The sequence below is a fragment of the Pristis pectinata genome, chromosome 23 (genome assembly GCF_009764475.1).
Source record: "Pristis pectinata isolate sPriPec2 chromosome 23, sPriPec2.1.pri, whole genome shotgun sequence".
Classification (NCBI taxonomy): Eukaryota; Metazoa; Chordata; class Chondrichthyes; order Rhinopristiformes; family Pristidae; genus Pristis; species Pristis pectinata.
The window spans coordinates 19,275,344-19,291,308 of record NC_067427.1 but is presented as its reverse complement, the minus strand read 5'-3'; the positions used below and the strand labels follow the sequence as shown (position 1 = coordinate 19,291,308).

General features: G+C 44.9%; 1 protein-coding gene and 1 long non-coding RNA gene across 4 annotated transcripts in view; one reads left to right on the top strand and one right to left on the bottom strand.

Annotated features, from left to right (window-relative positions):
• Positions 1-15,965, top strand: part of col5a1 (procollagen, type V, alpha 1) — a 182,140-nt gene that overhangs the window by 152,833 nt on the left and 13,342 nt on the right. For all 3 annotated transcript variants that reach the window (XM_052037401.1, XM_052037400.1, XM_052037402.1), the window contains exons 47-61: positions 1,160-1,213; positions 1,300-1,353; positions 2,515-2,568; positions 3,056-3,109; positions 5,126-5,233; positions 7,301-7,354; positions 7,514-7,567; positions 8,190-8,243; positions 8,420-8,473; positions 9,876-9,983; positions 10,092-10,145; positions 10,234-10,287; positions 12,004-12,111; positions 12,739-12,792; positions 14,531-14,566. In XM_052037401.1, the coding sequence (XP_051893361.1) occupies positions 1,160-1,213; positions 1,300-1,353; positions 2,515-2,568; positions 3,056-3,109; positions 5,126-5,233; positions 7,301-7,354; positions 7,514-7,567; positions 8,190-8,243; positions 8,420-8,473; positions 9,876-9,983; positions 10,092-10,145; positions 10,234-10,287; positions 12,004-12,111; positions 12,739-12,792; positions 14,531-14,566 (954 nt within the window). The remainder of the gene's footprint in view (positions 1-1,159; positions 1,214-1,299; positions 1,354-2,514; positions 2,569-3,055; positions 3,110-5,125; positions 5,234-7,300; positions 7,355-7,513; positions 7,568-8,189; positions 8,244-8,419; positions 8,474-9,875; positions 9,984-10,091; positions 10,146-10,233; positions 10,288-12,003; positions 12,112-12,738; positions 12,793-14,530; positions 14,567-15,965) is intronic.
• LOC127582252 (uncharacterized) lies at positions 1,374-15,443 on the bottom strand. Its single transcript, XR_007958091.1, has 3 exons — positions 15,294-15,443; positions 8,152-8,249; positions 1,374-1,664 (listed from the first exon to the last, which is right to left on the bottom strand). It is a non-coding gene; the product is annotated as an uncharacterized LOC127582252 (long non-coding RNA).

Below are 15,965 nucleotides of genomic sequence, written 5' to 3'. Positions count from 1 at the left end.
TTGTAAATCAGTCAAAGCCAGCCTAGATTTGTAATGTGTAGCTCATACGTGATGAACTTTGAAGAGAGGAGTGAACAGGGAAATGTCCATAGTTCCTCCAGAAGGTATTTAAAGATGCCTTTCACAGGAGACTGTTGTCTAGATGTGAATCTCACTGAATTGAAGGCAAATTATTGAGCTGAAAAGAAAGCAGCTCTCAACTTGGCAGTAATCCAAGGTGTCTCAAAAGAATCTATGTTGGGACCCCAACCAACCTCAATAATTATAAATGGCATAGATCATAGGATTGAAAGCTAAATATACAAGATTGTCTGTGACACAAAGAGCCAGTATTCAAAGCATCAAAATATTAAATCGCAAAGAGGTATCACAGATTATGCAAATGTGCGATTGGCTTCCAATGTAGGCAAAAAGTTAGAAGTATTGCAGTTCAAAGAGACTTGAGGATCCATGTCTATTAATCACTAATTGAGAAGAATAATGGAATGCTGACCTTTACATTCCAGAGAACAAGTGGACAAGAGGGAAGTTACACTACATCTAACCAAAATCTTGGTTGGTCCTCATCTTTGGAGGGAGTGCATCATAGATTTAGCAAAATTATATTGGTCTTCAGGAGTTAATTTACAAGGAAGGATTATAGAAACTAGGATTCTTTTCCAAGAATTCGGAAAGTATCGTGGTGTCTTGATTGAAGTTTACAAGGTGTTAAAAGGGGAACTGATGGGGTGGATGCATATTGGAGGGAGGAGGAGGGACAAGGGAGATGTCATTGATCAAACAGAGGATGACAGAACAGGCTTGAGAAGCTAAGTGTCCTGTTCCTATCTTGATGTCTGTACTCTGTTTTATGATGAGATGCTCACTATTAGCAACTTCTATGGTGGAGGAGTTGAGGAGTGTTCCGGGGAAGTGGAGGTACCATGGGAGGAGGGGCGTTGGTGATAAACCTTGTAGTTTTGGAGCCATCGAAAGACTCAGCCCATGTTCATTAACTACTCCCATCACACTTCACAAACCCGCCTACCTACTCCTCACCCTCATGTCCTGCAGAGGACAGGATGGACCCCACGTGGGAAATATTGGGCTGTGGGATTGAGCTATGTTTCCTGCGGGATGTGTTGAGATAATAACCATGGCACATTCAAATCTTTTACAGGGGTTACCTGGTCCTCAGGGTGAGAAAGGTGAAACAGGTGATGTCGGACCAATGGTAAGTGCAACCGCCTTTATGTCCTCTGAGGCAATTTTAAAATTGATAGTCCTGTGACTGACTTGTCCAACATTTTCTGTTACCAGGGTCCTCCTGGCCCACCAGGACCCAGAGGCCCATCTGGCGCCCCAGGGGCAGATGTAAGTAGTCGTCCTTTAAACTGTATATCCTCCACAGTAACCTCAAAGTCAAATTTGCCCAGTCTGCATGCCTTTCTATTCCTTCCCTCCTCATACATTCGTCCTTCAGCTTAATTAGATCTCTGCTGAAATAGAAGATTAAGTCTTGACAAAAACTAGAACTGTGGGATGATGGTTACACCAGACCAGACACCAGTGAACGTCAGTGGAAGCTTTTTACAGTGGAACATGCCAGTAAACTCATCCTCAAATCAGCCTCCTGTTAAGTCTTCCCAGATCCTTTCTTCAATAACTTGGCCAGCAGCATTTTCCTATCAAGAAAGCAGACCAAACATTGTCAGTCAGAGAGGCCGGATTGCTACTGAAGAGAAGAAAGAACCAGAGCAATAGGGGCCAATCCCAGAGAGATTTTGCTGGGACATTGCAGAGATAACTTACTCTGTATCTGATCAATATTCTACCTGTTTTGCATGTAGTTGGTAGAATAACATTGCCTTCCTCTGTATCATTTTTTTCCCATCTCTTTACCTTGTTTCCAGCACGGATTCCCCCGGGCTATCTATCTCTTGGTGCTAGAACCACGCAGTACCTCATGTAAGATTATACAATGAATGTCAGTGGAATTTTGTTAACGACCACAGCCTCACTGTTCAATCAAGTCCTCTTTCTTCTGACATCTACCAACACCTGGACGGCACTGAGACCAGTTGTAGTAGCGCTGTAGCTCCCCAGTTGGCATCAGTCAATTAAGCATAGACTAAGAAACCAAAAGGGCCCTTGCTTGGGTGATTTAGTGTCTTATTGGATGATGTATTTAGCTTGCGAGTTATTGGGGAGGTAGAGAGAGGGAGACGGTCTGTAAGTAGGATTAGAAAATACTTCCCAGAGTACTGAGATACTGCAGATTAACAACTACTGACCTGAATAAAAGCACTTAGCATTTGTGGCAGTGAAGGACATTAGTAGCAACTCTCCACTATGTTTGCTATATTGGCGTTGTACCCAGGTGAATGATGACCACACCATCCAGCTTTGAGATAGAAAATAAAAGAGTAGGACCCAGGATGTTTATTGATATAAATGCCGAGGTTTAGAATGAACCCTGCCCTTCAGCCCCTTTCCTAGTCTGCTCTAACCTCCAATGTGTTCTTCCAATTGCAGGGTCCACAAGGTCCTTCGGGAGGAATCGGTAATCCAGGAGCTGTGGGCGAGAAGGTAGCTTCCTCACTTTGTGTTTTCTTTACATCAGCATCCAAAAACTGTTTAAAGTCTGTCTCTCTCAGTGGAGCGTATTAAATTATGTTTCCCATTGATGCTCTTACTGTTAGTCATTGGGACTGCCACATTATTATTGATAACCATTCAGATTGCTCACTGTTATTGATAATTGTTGAGACTAGCACACTGTTAATGTTAACTGTTGGCATAGCACATTTTTACTGATAACCATTCCAGCTGGCATGCTATTACTATTCATTATTGGGATTGATCAGCTGTTAAACACTAGTACTGGCACATTATCACTGTTAACCATTGACAATGGCACATTTATTGTTAAACATTGGGACTAATGCAGTGTTACTGCTAACTTTGTGTCCTTCCACAGCCCTTAGACATTGGTTAATGCATTTTTATAGATTTTGTTTTGATCGAATTGACTTTCACTAATAGTTTTAACAGGTGCCTTTGATTTTCCCTGTAGGGTGATTCTGGTGAACCAGGTGCCCCAGGACCTCCAGGATACATAGGTCTGCCCGTAAGTGCTTTGCTCTCCTCTCTTTAATGAGTTGGATATTGTGTGGCCAACGTTTGAAACCAGTTTGCAATGCATTTAACTTGCAACACCACCCCCCACACACTTCCCCTATCATCGTCAATATCCCTGTCGAATAGTTTTGGTTGCACTTTTGACGTTGCCAAATGGGACCCAGGTGTGGTCAAGGTGAAGTCAGGACGTTATCAGCCCCCGGTTGCTGATGAGAGTGTGCTGTACAGGGTCTGAAGACAGCTGAATCCCTGAGCTTGTGCTGGTGGAATGCGATAATGATTCACCAAAACTGACAAATTTTTGACAAGCAGATTCAGTTAGTGACTGGAGGAAATTGTACAAATCTCTGTCTCCTCTACTCCCAACTCCCTACTCCCTCCCCAACAACCCCATGTCATAACCTCAGAACATCCCAGATGTACTTTGGAACCAGTGAATTATCTTTGGAATAATCACTGTGGTGATGTGGGAATTGCAGCAGCCAACTATGCAGAGCAAGCTCTCACTAAGAGCATAAAAAAGAAGAGATTATTAAACAGACATTGTGGACTGAGGGTTAAATAACTGCAGGAGAATGCCCCCTTCCCCCACCATGTTTTTTGAACAGTGGCTCTGGGATCCTTTGCATCCACCTGGGAAGGTGAGTGGAGTCTTGGATTTACCTCTTATCTGAAGTGCAGCACCTTCACCAACATGGTACTTGATTTGTACCGTCTCTCTGATGGTGCAATACTGTCTCTCTGCCAGTACACCCCTCAGTACTGCACTCAAGTGCCAATTCTAGATGGATTTAGAAGATATCAGTCTTGCAGTCCAACTGTCTTGTTCCCTGTAACTAAACCACTCAGTACTGTCTCTCCAGCAGTGGGGTACTCAGTCAGTACTGCCTCTCCAGCAGTGGGGTACTCAGTCAGTACTGCCTCTCCAGCAGTGGGGTACTCAGTCAGTACTGCCTCTCCAGCAGTGGGGTACTCAGTCAGTACCGTCTCTCCAGCAGTGGGGTACTCAGTCAGTACCGTCTCCAGCAGTGGGGTACTCAGTCAGTCCTGTCTCTCCAGCAGTGGGGTACTCAGTCAGTACTGCCTCTCCAGCAGTGGAGTACTCAGTCAGTACCGTCTCTCCAGCAGTGGGGTACTCACTCAGTCCTGTCTCTCCAGCAGTGGGGTACTCAGTCAGTACTGCCTCTCCAGCAGTGGAGTACTCAGTCAGTACTGCCTCTCCAGCAGTGGGGTACTCACTCAGTCCTGTCTCTCCAGCAGTGGGGTACTCAGTCAGTACTGCCTCTCCAGCAGTGGGGTACTCAGTCAGTACCGTCTCTCCAGCAGTGGGGTACTCAGTCAGTACTGCCTCTCCAGCAGTGGAGTACTCAGTCAGTACTGCCTCTCCAGCAGTGGGGTACTCAGTCAGTACCGTCTCTCCAGCAGTGGGGTACTCAGTCAGTACTGCCTCTCCAGCAGTGGAGTACTCAGTCAGTACCGTCTCTCCAGCAGTGGGGTACTCACTCAGTCCTGTCTCTCCAGCAGTGGGGTACTCAGTCAGTACTGCCTCTCCAGCAGTGGAGTACTCAGTCAGTACTGCCTCTCCAGCAGTGGGGTACTCACTCAGTCCTGTCTCTCCAGCAGTGGGGTACTCAGTCAGTACTGCCTCTCCAGCAGTGGGGTACTCAGTCAGTACCGTCTCTCCAGCAGTGGGGTACTCAGTCAGTACTGCCTCTCCAGCAGTGGGGTACTCTGTCAGTACTGCCTCTCCAGCAGTGGGGTACTCAGTCAGTACTGCCTCTCCAGCAGTGGGGTACTCTGTCAGTACTGCCTCTCCAGCAGTGGGGTACTCTGTCAGTACTGTCTCTCCAACAGTGGGGTACTCTGTCAGTACTGCTTCTTCGACAGCACGACGACACTCTGCACCACACTGAAATGTTAGTTGTAGGTAGGTTTTAAAGAAACCAGGCCCACAGTCCAACTGTCTTCTCCTGTGCAGCTGAAGAGTTTCCTTTCTCATCCGCAGGGACCAAAAGGCGAGCGTGGGGAGAAAGGTGAAGCCGGACCATCTGGTGCTGCTGGGCCTCCTGGTCCTAAAGGTCCTCCTGGTGACGATGGTCCTAAGGGCAGCCCTGTGAGTATCTGTACACCTCCATTGCTACCTCACACCATCTTCCCCTCCTGTTTCCCACCCTTCTCTTTAAACCTGCATCCACTACCCAAAGCTTTCCTGAGTAATTGTTCATCACTCACTGCCTTTCCTTCTGTTTATCAGACTCCAGTTTCACTCCCGGTCTCATGGAATCTCAGTGCACCGGAGGACATTCAGCTGTTTTTTAGAAAGAAATGTCCAATTTAGTTCTGACCTTTTCTCCGTAGCCCTGCAAATGAACTCCTTCAAACACACGTCCAGTTAAATTTGAAAGTTCCGATGGGATCAGATTCCCCTTCTGTTTCAGGGAGTGTATTCCAGATCTCAGCAGCTCTCTCAGTTCTCCTAATTTAAACTCTAGTTCTATTGCCAATTATTTCTAATCTGTCATCTCTGTCAGGTTATTGACTCACTGGCCAGAGGAAAATCTCTCCCTAGTTGCTCTATTAAAATCCTTCAAAATTTTGAATAGCATCTGTGATGTACGAAGAACAATCTCTGCTTCTCTCTTCTCACCATATAACTCAAGTCCTTCACCCTGGCTTTCTTCCCAGTAAATCTCCTCCTCCCTCTGCAAGATCTTGACATCCTTCCTAGAGTGTGGGGTCAATTGGATGCGAGACTCCTGATGAACATATTGTAAAGGTTTAACCTAGATGTTATAAATTTTCTTTTCAGAGCCTGTACTTGCACTGTCAAATATCACAAAGACTGCTTAGCTGCTCAATCAGCTTCACCTTTGTGTATTAGTGAAGATTCACACTCAGCCCTTTGTCCTTGCACCTGTCTGTATCCTGCATCTCCATGTTGTTTCTCCTATGTGCATCATTCCACACTTCCCACATTAAATTGCATCTGCTGCCTGATTACCTATTTACACTTCTCTCTTGGAAGTTCACTGGCTCTCATCAGCTTCCATCCCGAACAACTAATTGATTGGGCAGTGGAGCCAGCCGACACGTGTATGTTTGCTTACAGTGGCCCTTGTCAGGGAGCTGGAAAGGCAATGAAAGTTTTTTAAATATTTTCATTTCTGTATATTACATTGCCAAGTTTTGTATCATACACAAACTTCCTGCACCCAAGTCCAAGTCATTTATCTAAAATAAGGAATCAAATGGCCTTGTATCTTACCTCAGGCAATCCTACTGCATGCTTTCCTTCAGAAAGAATGGCATCCATTCCTTGCCTCTCAGCTTCCAACCCCCCTGCCATTTTCATTCTCAAATTACTACTGTCCTCTTAATCCTGTGTACTTCTCACTGTCTGTTTGAAAGGTTGTTTGAAGGTCAGTGTATAAAACATCCACTGCACTGTTCATCAACCCTCCCTGTCACTTCTTCATGCTCCTAATTGTGAGTTCCTAATCTCTGCCAAAAAAGCTTACAAATTTTCTCCTGGGATTTTGCCGAGAGTTTGCTCTCCCTTCCTGGAGAGTTGGCAGCCTTGAACTCAGAATTTCTCCTCATCAGAGCAATTCCACTTTCAAGGGTTTAAATCTAGCAATCGGGGCAAGTGTCCTCTGTTTGCTCCGAAATATGATGTTGGATGCCTCTGCATCGCTCCTCCCTGCACCCATCGCCCCATATCTCCTTCCCCTCGATTTCTGTGGTCCCTCCTTTGGTCTCCAATGTCAAATGACTTCAACCCAATGTCATGTCACTCATCCCCTACCCTTCTCTCAGTAGATTTGTAAGGATATAGAATTGAAACCTGGCCTAAGCTCAATCTGAGTCCGAGGACTTCTAATCTCTTTCCATACCCATCCTGACCAATGCCATAAACATAACAGCCTCACACAGGCTATTCACAAGAGGTAACACTAAGCAAACTCTCCTGACCTGGATTAAGGACTGAGCCGGTCAGCAGGGTATGGCCCAACCCAACCCAACACAAACATAAATGCTGGTTGAGAATGTACATCCAACCTAACCCATACCCAAGGCATACAGTTGGATACTGTTGGCCTCGGGCTCCCTCTGCTCATCACCTGGAACTGCTCAGGTTGACCATGTGCTAACATTCTGCTCCATCTTTCTCCCCCTTTAGGGACCAGTTGGTTTCCCTGGTGATCCTGGCCCTCCTGGTGAATCTGGACCTCCGGTAAGGTGTTCAGTTATGTTTAATTTTGGGAGAACTCCCACTTGGTAATGAACTAAAGCTGTACTTAGAACTTGGCTACATTTTCAAGAATATGAATCATGGACTACTTTTATAAGATCACCATAAATCACCTTAACACGGATTCTTATTTCACTAAAGGGTCAAGATGGACCATCAGGAGAGAAGGGAGAAGATGGTGAACCTGGACAGACTGTGAGTTAAAACAAATCAGCAGTAGGTGGTTGACAATGAAGAACTAGTTCTGTAGGAGCATTGGAACACGCTCTTGACTCAATGGTCAGGAAGCAGAGGGACAACCCTGTGGCATCTGTCAATTCAGAATGGCAACTCTCAGTCTACGCTCAGCGGAGACGCCAGTCGGGAGAGCCATACCTGGTCTCACTGCTGTCAGTTTAGGGATGGGTACTGAACTGCAGAATTCTGTGGACAGTCGTGTGTTTGCATGAACCACAATAGGTCCTGCACAGGACAGGGATGCTAACAAGTGCAGCACTGAGCCCAGGGAATGTGTCCTGGTGTAAAAATCTGGCCAAAGGAATTGGGGAAGGAAGACCTTAAAGGAGCCTACTAGTCTCCAGGAGTGGAATACAGGGGGGAGATTTCCACCTGTTTTAGACACGAGTTGTGGAAGTGTGAGATACAATAGATCGAGTGAGATGTTGGTGATGGATGTGGGGGACGATTAAATCCAGGTGTCTGTGGTGCTGAATATAATAGAGGATGTGGGCAGAAACATAGCCCTGTGAGCAGTTGTGTGATGCACCCATGGACAATACCTTGGATGAGGATTCCAATGTCTGCTTTCTTTTTCTAGGGTTCTCCTGGTCCAACCGGTGAGGCAGGGCCACCTGGTCCTCCAGGAAAGAGGGTGAGTCTGAAACGAAGAGTGCATTCGCTGTAACAAGCTGTGTAAATCTTCATCCAAACCTTTGGTGTCAGCTCGATACAGAGCCCTGCAAATGCAGCAGGAATCGTGAGTATCGGCCATGGCCCGTTCAGTCACACACCAAGCATTTCATAATGTTTATCTCTGGTATTTTTAAGGGTCCTCATGGTCCTGCAGGTCCTGAAGGAAGACAAGGAGAGAAGGGAGCCAAGGTAAGGAAGGGAACAAGCTTGGAACTCATTTTGTGGAGCATAGGGAGTTCTGTCTAATTTATCCTGGTTCCTGCCTTATTGCCACTTCCCCGAATGCCATCACTTAACAGATGACTGCTTGTCTCCCATTTCAACCTTCCCTTAGTCTCACGATCCTTTGAGTTGTACACTTGTGTTTCCTTGTTCTGCACCCCTTTCCCACGGGAAATAATCATCTTCTGTGCCCTGTCATTTTTCACTGTTATTTCAAACACATTTAACCTGCTCAGTCCCTTCATCTCAGCTCCCACACTGGTGAATTATTGTTGGATGGTCTCCCAGGCTGTTAACTCCACCCAAAACCAAATGCCCCGACCAAGCCCTGACCACAAGACCAAGAAGAGACTCAATAATGTTGCTGTGATAATGGCAAATGACCATAAAAGTAACGTTGGCAGAATGCTAGAAGAGGCCTTTCGGTCCATTGCATCCATACTGGCAAATGTTGACAGGGTTGCTGGGAAGAACCACGTGGCGGAGGTTTCTATGCATCCACCTGAGAGTAGAGAGCAATCAGCTTCATAACAGAGCAACTGCAGCCAGGAGCACTCCCCTGGAGTGGCAGCCTGGGTTTTTTTGCTCAGGTTCTGGAATGGGACTTAAACCCACAATCTCCTGACTCAGAGATGAGAGAGCTACTTACTCTCCATAGCCCAAACCCCAAGAAAGCCTTTCTTCTGTTCTGTGCAATTACTTGAAGTTTTTAAATCTGACAGCGGAATTTAGTTCCTTCCTACCACAGGACATAAAAATGGGAACAATCTTTTGTTCACCTCTGTTCATATGCTCTGGATGTACAAACATGTCTTGCAGCCACACAGAACTGGAACACAGCAGTGAAGCTAATGCAGCTACTCAGATGAGTTGGTGGAGGAACTGCAGTTGTTTACAGTGACTTACAAACACACACACAGGAAGTTTTTTCCTTTCTCCTTGGTTTTTCAGAATGACAATAAATTCATCAAAGGTTTGGATTCAGTTGTGGTCATATAGATTTTCCAACTGGCCTCACATTAATTAGATTACACTTTATCAGATAACCCGAATTTCTGAATGTTACTCACTCTGTTAGTTTACTTAAGGCAGAAACCTATTCCAGGAGATAAACATTTTTATGTAGCCAGTGTTGTGGGCTGGAATGCACTGCCTGGAAGGGCAGTGGAAGCAGGTTCCTCTGTAACTTCCAAAAGCAGAAGTAGATTGAACTGAAAAGGGAAAATGGGAATGGTTATGGAGACAGGTCAGATGGAGGGGGACTACCAAAATAGGTCTTTCTCTGAGATTGAGGTAGATTGCTCTGTTGCTGTCCAGTTCAATGACCTGTGACCAACTGAGCCTTCAAGACGTCTTTTATTCTCCTCAGGGAGATGCTGGTGCAGAAGGTCCACCTGGTAAGACAGGTCCAGTGGGTCCACAGGGATCACCAGGAAAACCCGGCTCTGAGGGTTTGCGAGGAATTCCAGGTCCTGTTGTAAGTAAAGAATCCCAGCTCCAACCTTTGTTTCAGTCACATTCTTTTACTGTTCCACAATCTTAAAAGTTTTGTTTGTTTAACATGCTTTTCTTGAATTAAATTTAGGGTGAGCAAGGTTTGCCCGGTCCTCCTGGGCCAACAGGTCCACCCGGCCCAATGGTAAGTAACCAACACTGTCACTTTTAACTTTGTTTCTCCAGCAACAAGTGGCTGGATTGTTGCACTGACATTTCCTCCTGTTTTCCAGGGACCTCCTGGATTGCCAGGCCTCAAGGGTGATCCCGGTATAAAAGGCGAGAAGGTACGTTTATCGGATAGAACCCAAGCCTTATGCTTCAACAAATAATATCACACTGTCTGCCCTCACTGATGCACAGGGTCCTACCTCACCAAACATTGTCCTTGTTTGATTTCACTCATCAGTGCCCACTGTAAACCAACATACTACAGGGAAGGTAACCATTTTTATCTCACAACTCTGTCCAACCAATATTCTCTGTATTAAAGGCCACACCTCTTCACTGCACCTTCTGTACAGTAGACCAGGCCTCTTCACCTCAGCATGTGCTGTCTACAATAAATCCTACCTATTCACCAGGAGTGTGTCCTGTTTTATAGGTCCTATCCCTTCAGCTCACTGTGTGCTTTGCACAGTAGTTCCTACCTGTTCACCAGAATGAGTCCAGTTTTATGGGTCCTACATCTTCACTGTGTCACATCCTATGGGCCCTACCTCCTCACCTCAGTGTGCCTATTCTGTTGGGCCCTTCACTTTGTGTGCCCGAGACCATAATCCATTACTTTTGCCTTAGTTTTTTTTACCCCATCTTTTCACCCTGTTTTATCAATAAATAAAGAACAATTATTCTAAAACTGTTGCAGCTTAGAGTTAGAAATGTTAATATGTTGGATAAGGAAGCTAAGCATGGGAATGAATTCAATGAACAATTAGACCACTCAGGATACTTTATGCAAAGGACCAAGGAATTAGTTTTGTTCTTGTCAGAAAATCAAACATCCAGGAAGAAGAGGATTGATGTGATTTAAATGTTAAGAAGATTGGGCCAATTCCATTCTCACTCAGAAATCAACAATCCTCTGTCCAGCTCCATAAAGAAGTGAAAATCTTCTGACTTTGGCAAATGTGAAATCTGTTCATCAGACCTGCCTAGTTAGTTCACATCATGATCTGCATCGGTTCTCTAACTTCCCAATAAAGTGTTAAAGAGCCATTAAAATAGTATCATTGCTTCAGGGAAGTTTTAGCTAATCTCCAAATAATGAGCTAAGTTTCCTCCAGTCCCTTCAATTTGTTGAAATTGAGTTTCTTGGCACTGTATCCTCCTCCTGTTCTTTGAGAAAGCTTCACATATCTGGAACTCCTCACCTCCTGGTTAAGCCCCAACCCAAGCATCCCCTAAGCATTGACAGCTGCGTTATGAATCCTGGCTTTGCTTCTCTCCATCCCCATGGCCGCCAGTTGATTTTCTTGTTATGCTGGTCTTGGCAATCACATTGTATAATTAGACGGCACCTTCAGCATGGAGATACTGTCATGAGATTTCTTAAAGCCCAAAATTTGACACCAAGAATATAAGGGACAGGTGACGAAGGCAGTTTTAAGGAGGGGGAGAGATATGGAGGTGGGGACATTTGAGAAAGGAACTGCAGGGTTTAGGGGCTTAGCAGCTGAAGACACAGCCACCAGTGGAGGCTGGATTACATTTATGAATATGGAAGGGACCAAAACTGGAGAAGCAGTTGTAGGAGTGGAGCAGGTTACAGAGATCTGGAGGCTGAGGTAATGGAGTGAATTGAAGGTCTGGATGAGAATTTTTAAATCAAAAACCTTGTGCACCAACTACCACTGAAGATGAGCAAGCACAGTATGATGAGTAACTCCTTCAAGATGAAGTGACTCTCTTGAGGTCCTTACCACTGTAACTGTGGCAGCTTCAGACCTGGAATGTTTGTCAGTCATTGCGAGTGTGTGGTGAGTATATGTCTTGTGTTACAGGGTCACCCAGGCCTGATCGGTTTGATTGGGCCTCCAGGAGAACAGGGAGAGAAAGGTGACCGGGGTCTGCCAGGTCCTCAGGGAACCGAAGGTCCAAAAGGAGATTCGGTAAGTGTTGAGTTACCTTGTGTTTCCTGACCGTTACTGGAATCCTGCGTGGCTATTCTAATCAAGAAAAACTCTCATCAGAGGCTCCAAGTGAATGGATTCTAGTGCATCCAACCAATGAACGATATCATCTCACCATGGATCCAGTTCCCTATGGCGAGAGCAGTACTTGGTTTGATTTGTTTTTGGGATGTGCGAATTACTGGCATTACTGCCCACCTCCAGTCGCTCCTTGAGTAATCAATGGAAGATCGCCTCTACCAACCACTGCAGTCCATGAGGCAGAAGTCCTCCCACGCTGCTGTTCATGTAATATTTTGATACGACTGAGCAGCCATGACAGTTGATAAACAGTGTAGGTGTTGGGATTGGAGGAAAATTTAGGCGGCAAGTGTTTTTGAAAAGCATGAGTGAACCAGTTGTGTTTTTGCAACATTCCAACAATTTTTGCCTCGGTTTTATTATATCTGTAGATTTTTTTTAACTGAATGCTAATTTTCAAATTTCCCACAGTGGCATTTGGCTCAGTTCTCTGGATTGTTAGTCAAGTCCCCTAGATTATTCAAGTAACATAACTACCACATCACTGTAGCTTAATTACAATCCATCTTTATAAATCTCTTTCAGGGTGTCCAGGGACAATCTGGTCCTATCGGTCCTCCAGGCCCTCCTGGGTTAACTGTAAGTATCAAAATAATCTAACATAACTGCCAGTAAATTCATCAGAGTGTTGATAAAATTATTTGCTAATCTTAACATATCTCTGCTAACCATTTGAGTGATTACTTTCCCTCAATGCCAAGCTTTACATCAGGTTTGGAAATGTCAGGTGTTTTAAGGGTGGAAGATAAAAAAAATTACTGAAATACTGAAAGACATTATTTGGAAAGTTTGCATTGAGAACTGCCTTACAGGCTCTAGGGTGTCCATTTTGGAGAACTAAGCTTTAGTTCCCTGATAAGAGCATCAAACTCAACTCTTTACCAACCTCCAGCGTGTTCCGTGTGCCGTGCCCAGCAGCAACTCCAATTCAAGGGGTGTCAGATTCTTAGCATCATTGTCCATTTCACCAGCAGGGTTCCCATTAGGATGTGGAGGCCAATTATAACCCATTCTTGGCCCTCAAAGAGTGCAGACCTGGAGGTAGTAGAAACTCCACTTGCAACTGATGGGATTCACCAGAGACCATCTCCACCCACTCAAGTTCTCTTCAAAATGTAGGACTACATGGCCAGAAAAAAATCACCATCAAATTGGAGACAGGGAGGGGGCAGAAACCATGCTGAGAGCCATGGGAGGTTTCAGAGAGAGGGGGGAGAGAGAGAGAGAGAGTGAGAGACAGGGTGAGAGAGAGGCAAGGCCACAAAGCCATGGGAGGTTTCAGAGAGAGAGAGAGACAGGGTGAGAGAGAGGCAAGGCCACCAAAGGATTTGAAAACAAGGATAATAATTTGAAAAGCAAAGTTTTGCATAACTGAGAGCTGAGAGATAGCAGGAACAGAGGGCATGGGTGAACAAGACTTGGTACTAGGTAAGTCAGGAGATTTTTGGATGAGCTCTGGTTGACTGGAGTGCATTGAAACAGTCAAATCTGGAGGTAGCAAAATGTGGCTGAGGGCTTGAGGAGCAGAAAGGACAAAGCAAAGGAAGAGTCAGCCAGTGTTACAGAGGTGAAGATAACAGTCTTGATGACGGGACATGGAAGTGTGTTTAAAGTTCACCGTAGAGTCAAGTGCATCACCTGTACTGGGCAATCATGTTCCATCTCAGACAGTTGCCAAGGAGATGGATGGAGTCAGGGCTGGGTAACAGGGTTTGTAGCAGGGATAAGAGGCAATTTCTGCTCTTCCAGTTCAGGTGAAGATTGTGAAGGTGAGCAGTGGGTCAGTAACCTCTGCAAGAACAGCGATTGATTGAGTTCAAGTTTCAAATTCAGTGAATTAAATTCTTATTCTGCACATTGAATTCAGCCTCTCACAAACCTTTATTCAGTGTGTCTACAACACAAGAAAGGAGAGTGAGCTGTGTCTAATGTTTTGCATACAGATTACAGTGGGGTTATTGAGGGAGGGACAAATGTCCAGTTGGAACTGCACTACACCAACAAAACTTCATTAAAGAAAGTCACCCAATGATTTCTGATTCAAGGTGCACAGTAACCAATCAAATGAAGGAAACAAACCCAATTTGTTCTATCAAAAATACAGTCTGATTGAATTATCGATGAAGCAAGTGCCTCAATCTTTACTACATTAAGTAAATGTTGAATGGAAGCAGCTTTCTACTCCAACTGATGGGCTGTGTGAAATTAGTTACTTGTCACTCTTAGAGTTGCAATTTGCTGAATTTAGTTCCCAATCTTACATTCTGTAGAAAACCATTGACCAATGAATAAACTAAGGCTTGCTTTCTTTTAACAGGGTCCTCCTGGTCCTAAAGGGTCTAAAGGCTCCACTGTAAGTACATTTCTAGTCAGTATTTGTAGACTTAATGAGTTGGTTCACAGTTCCTCTGCTGCTTGTTAACAAGAAATCCAGCTTTCATTCAGAAGAAACCTCTATCTAAAGTGTGTTGAGAAAGTGGAACTCACTGCCTCAAAAAGTGCTTGAAGCAAATGCTGTGGATGCACTTGAGGAAGCAGGACAAGCATATGAGGGAGAAAGGAATAAAAGGTTACCTTCATCGAGTTGGAAAAGAAAGTCAGGAGGCATCTTGAGCAGAGCATGAACATCAAATGACCTGTTTCTGTGCTGCATTCCTATGTTCACTAAATCCTCATTTCTCAGTATCTGCTGACTTAACATCCACTGCCCTGCATACTCATGAGGGGGACATCTGGGAAATGTAGGCCATTCCTCCAGAGCCCTCTCCTGTGGTGTCCAATGAATCCTGATTTCCATAAAATGGGTTGGGAATACTGGGTTTAGGACTACTGGGTTCGGGAACCTGGTTGGGTTTACAGCTAGAATCAGAGTCTGGGGTGTTTTTGACAAGCTGAAACTTAAGTAGGAACTGATATATCCATAGAAAGATTGACCTCTGTGTGTCATTGTAGTCTTTGTATCATTGTCAGCAGTCTTACTGGTATCCACATCCTTTCTCATCTGCAGCAAGTCCATGGTCATATCCCTCACAAATAGTCCTTCCCTCACGACTTAATGTAATCACATGAAGGCCTCTAACCTTGGTCTACTGATGAGACTCTCAGAGTCCTGCCCAATTTTTGTCTGAAATCCTGTACATTCCATCCTCATTTAAAATTATATATGGAATTAGCTTCCAGCAACTTCTCAGTTGGAGCATTCTGGATCCTGATAACTTGCTGATGGGATCTTGAACCCTGTAACACACAAAGAATGCATTCAGCCCGTCGTAGCTGTACTGGCTCACTGAAGGAGCAGTCCTGCTGAATGAGCCCTGTAAGGGAGGGCAGGGAATGGAGAAGCTTAACTGAAGAACATGATGGCAAAATGTCTCGTGTTAAGGAGCTAAAGGGTGATTTGTTGGTAGTACCAAATTTCACACTGTTATTTTATAAGAAATGGCTAGTACCTTAAATAGCACAAAGTGGAGTTTCTTCTGAGTACTGAATCTTTGCACAATAACGAGGCCAGTTCTTCCTTCAGATCCATCATCATGTGGACAGCAAATACAAGTGGATTAGACTTCCTTAGATCAGGAGAGGAATGTGGAGCGGTCCGTGGCCACGACGGGTCAGGGTGAATTATAAAGTAGAGCAGACTGAGCCAAATGTAACTTGGGAGTGAGTTCACAGGTGAAGGCTGTTGGTATTTACTGCTTATGACAGCCTCAGCCCTCAGAGTGCCTGCTGGCTAATTGTGGGACTGGGCGCAG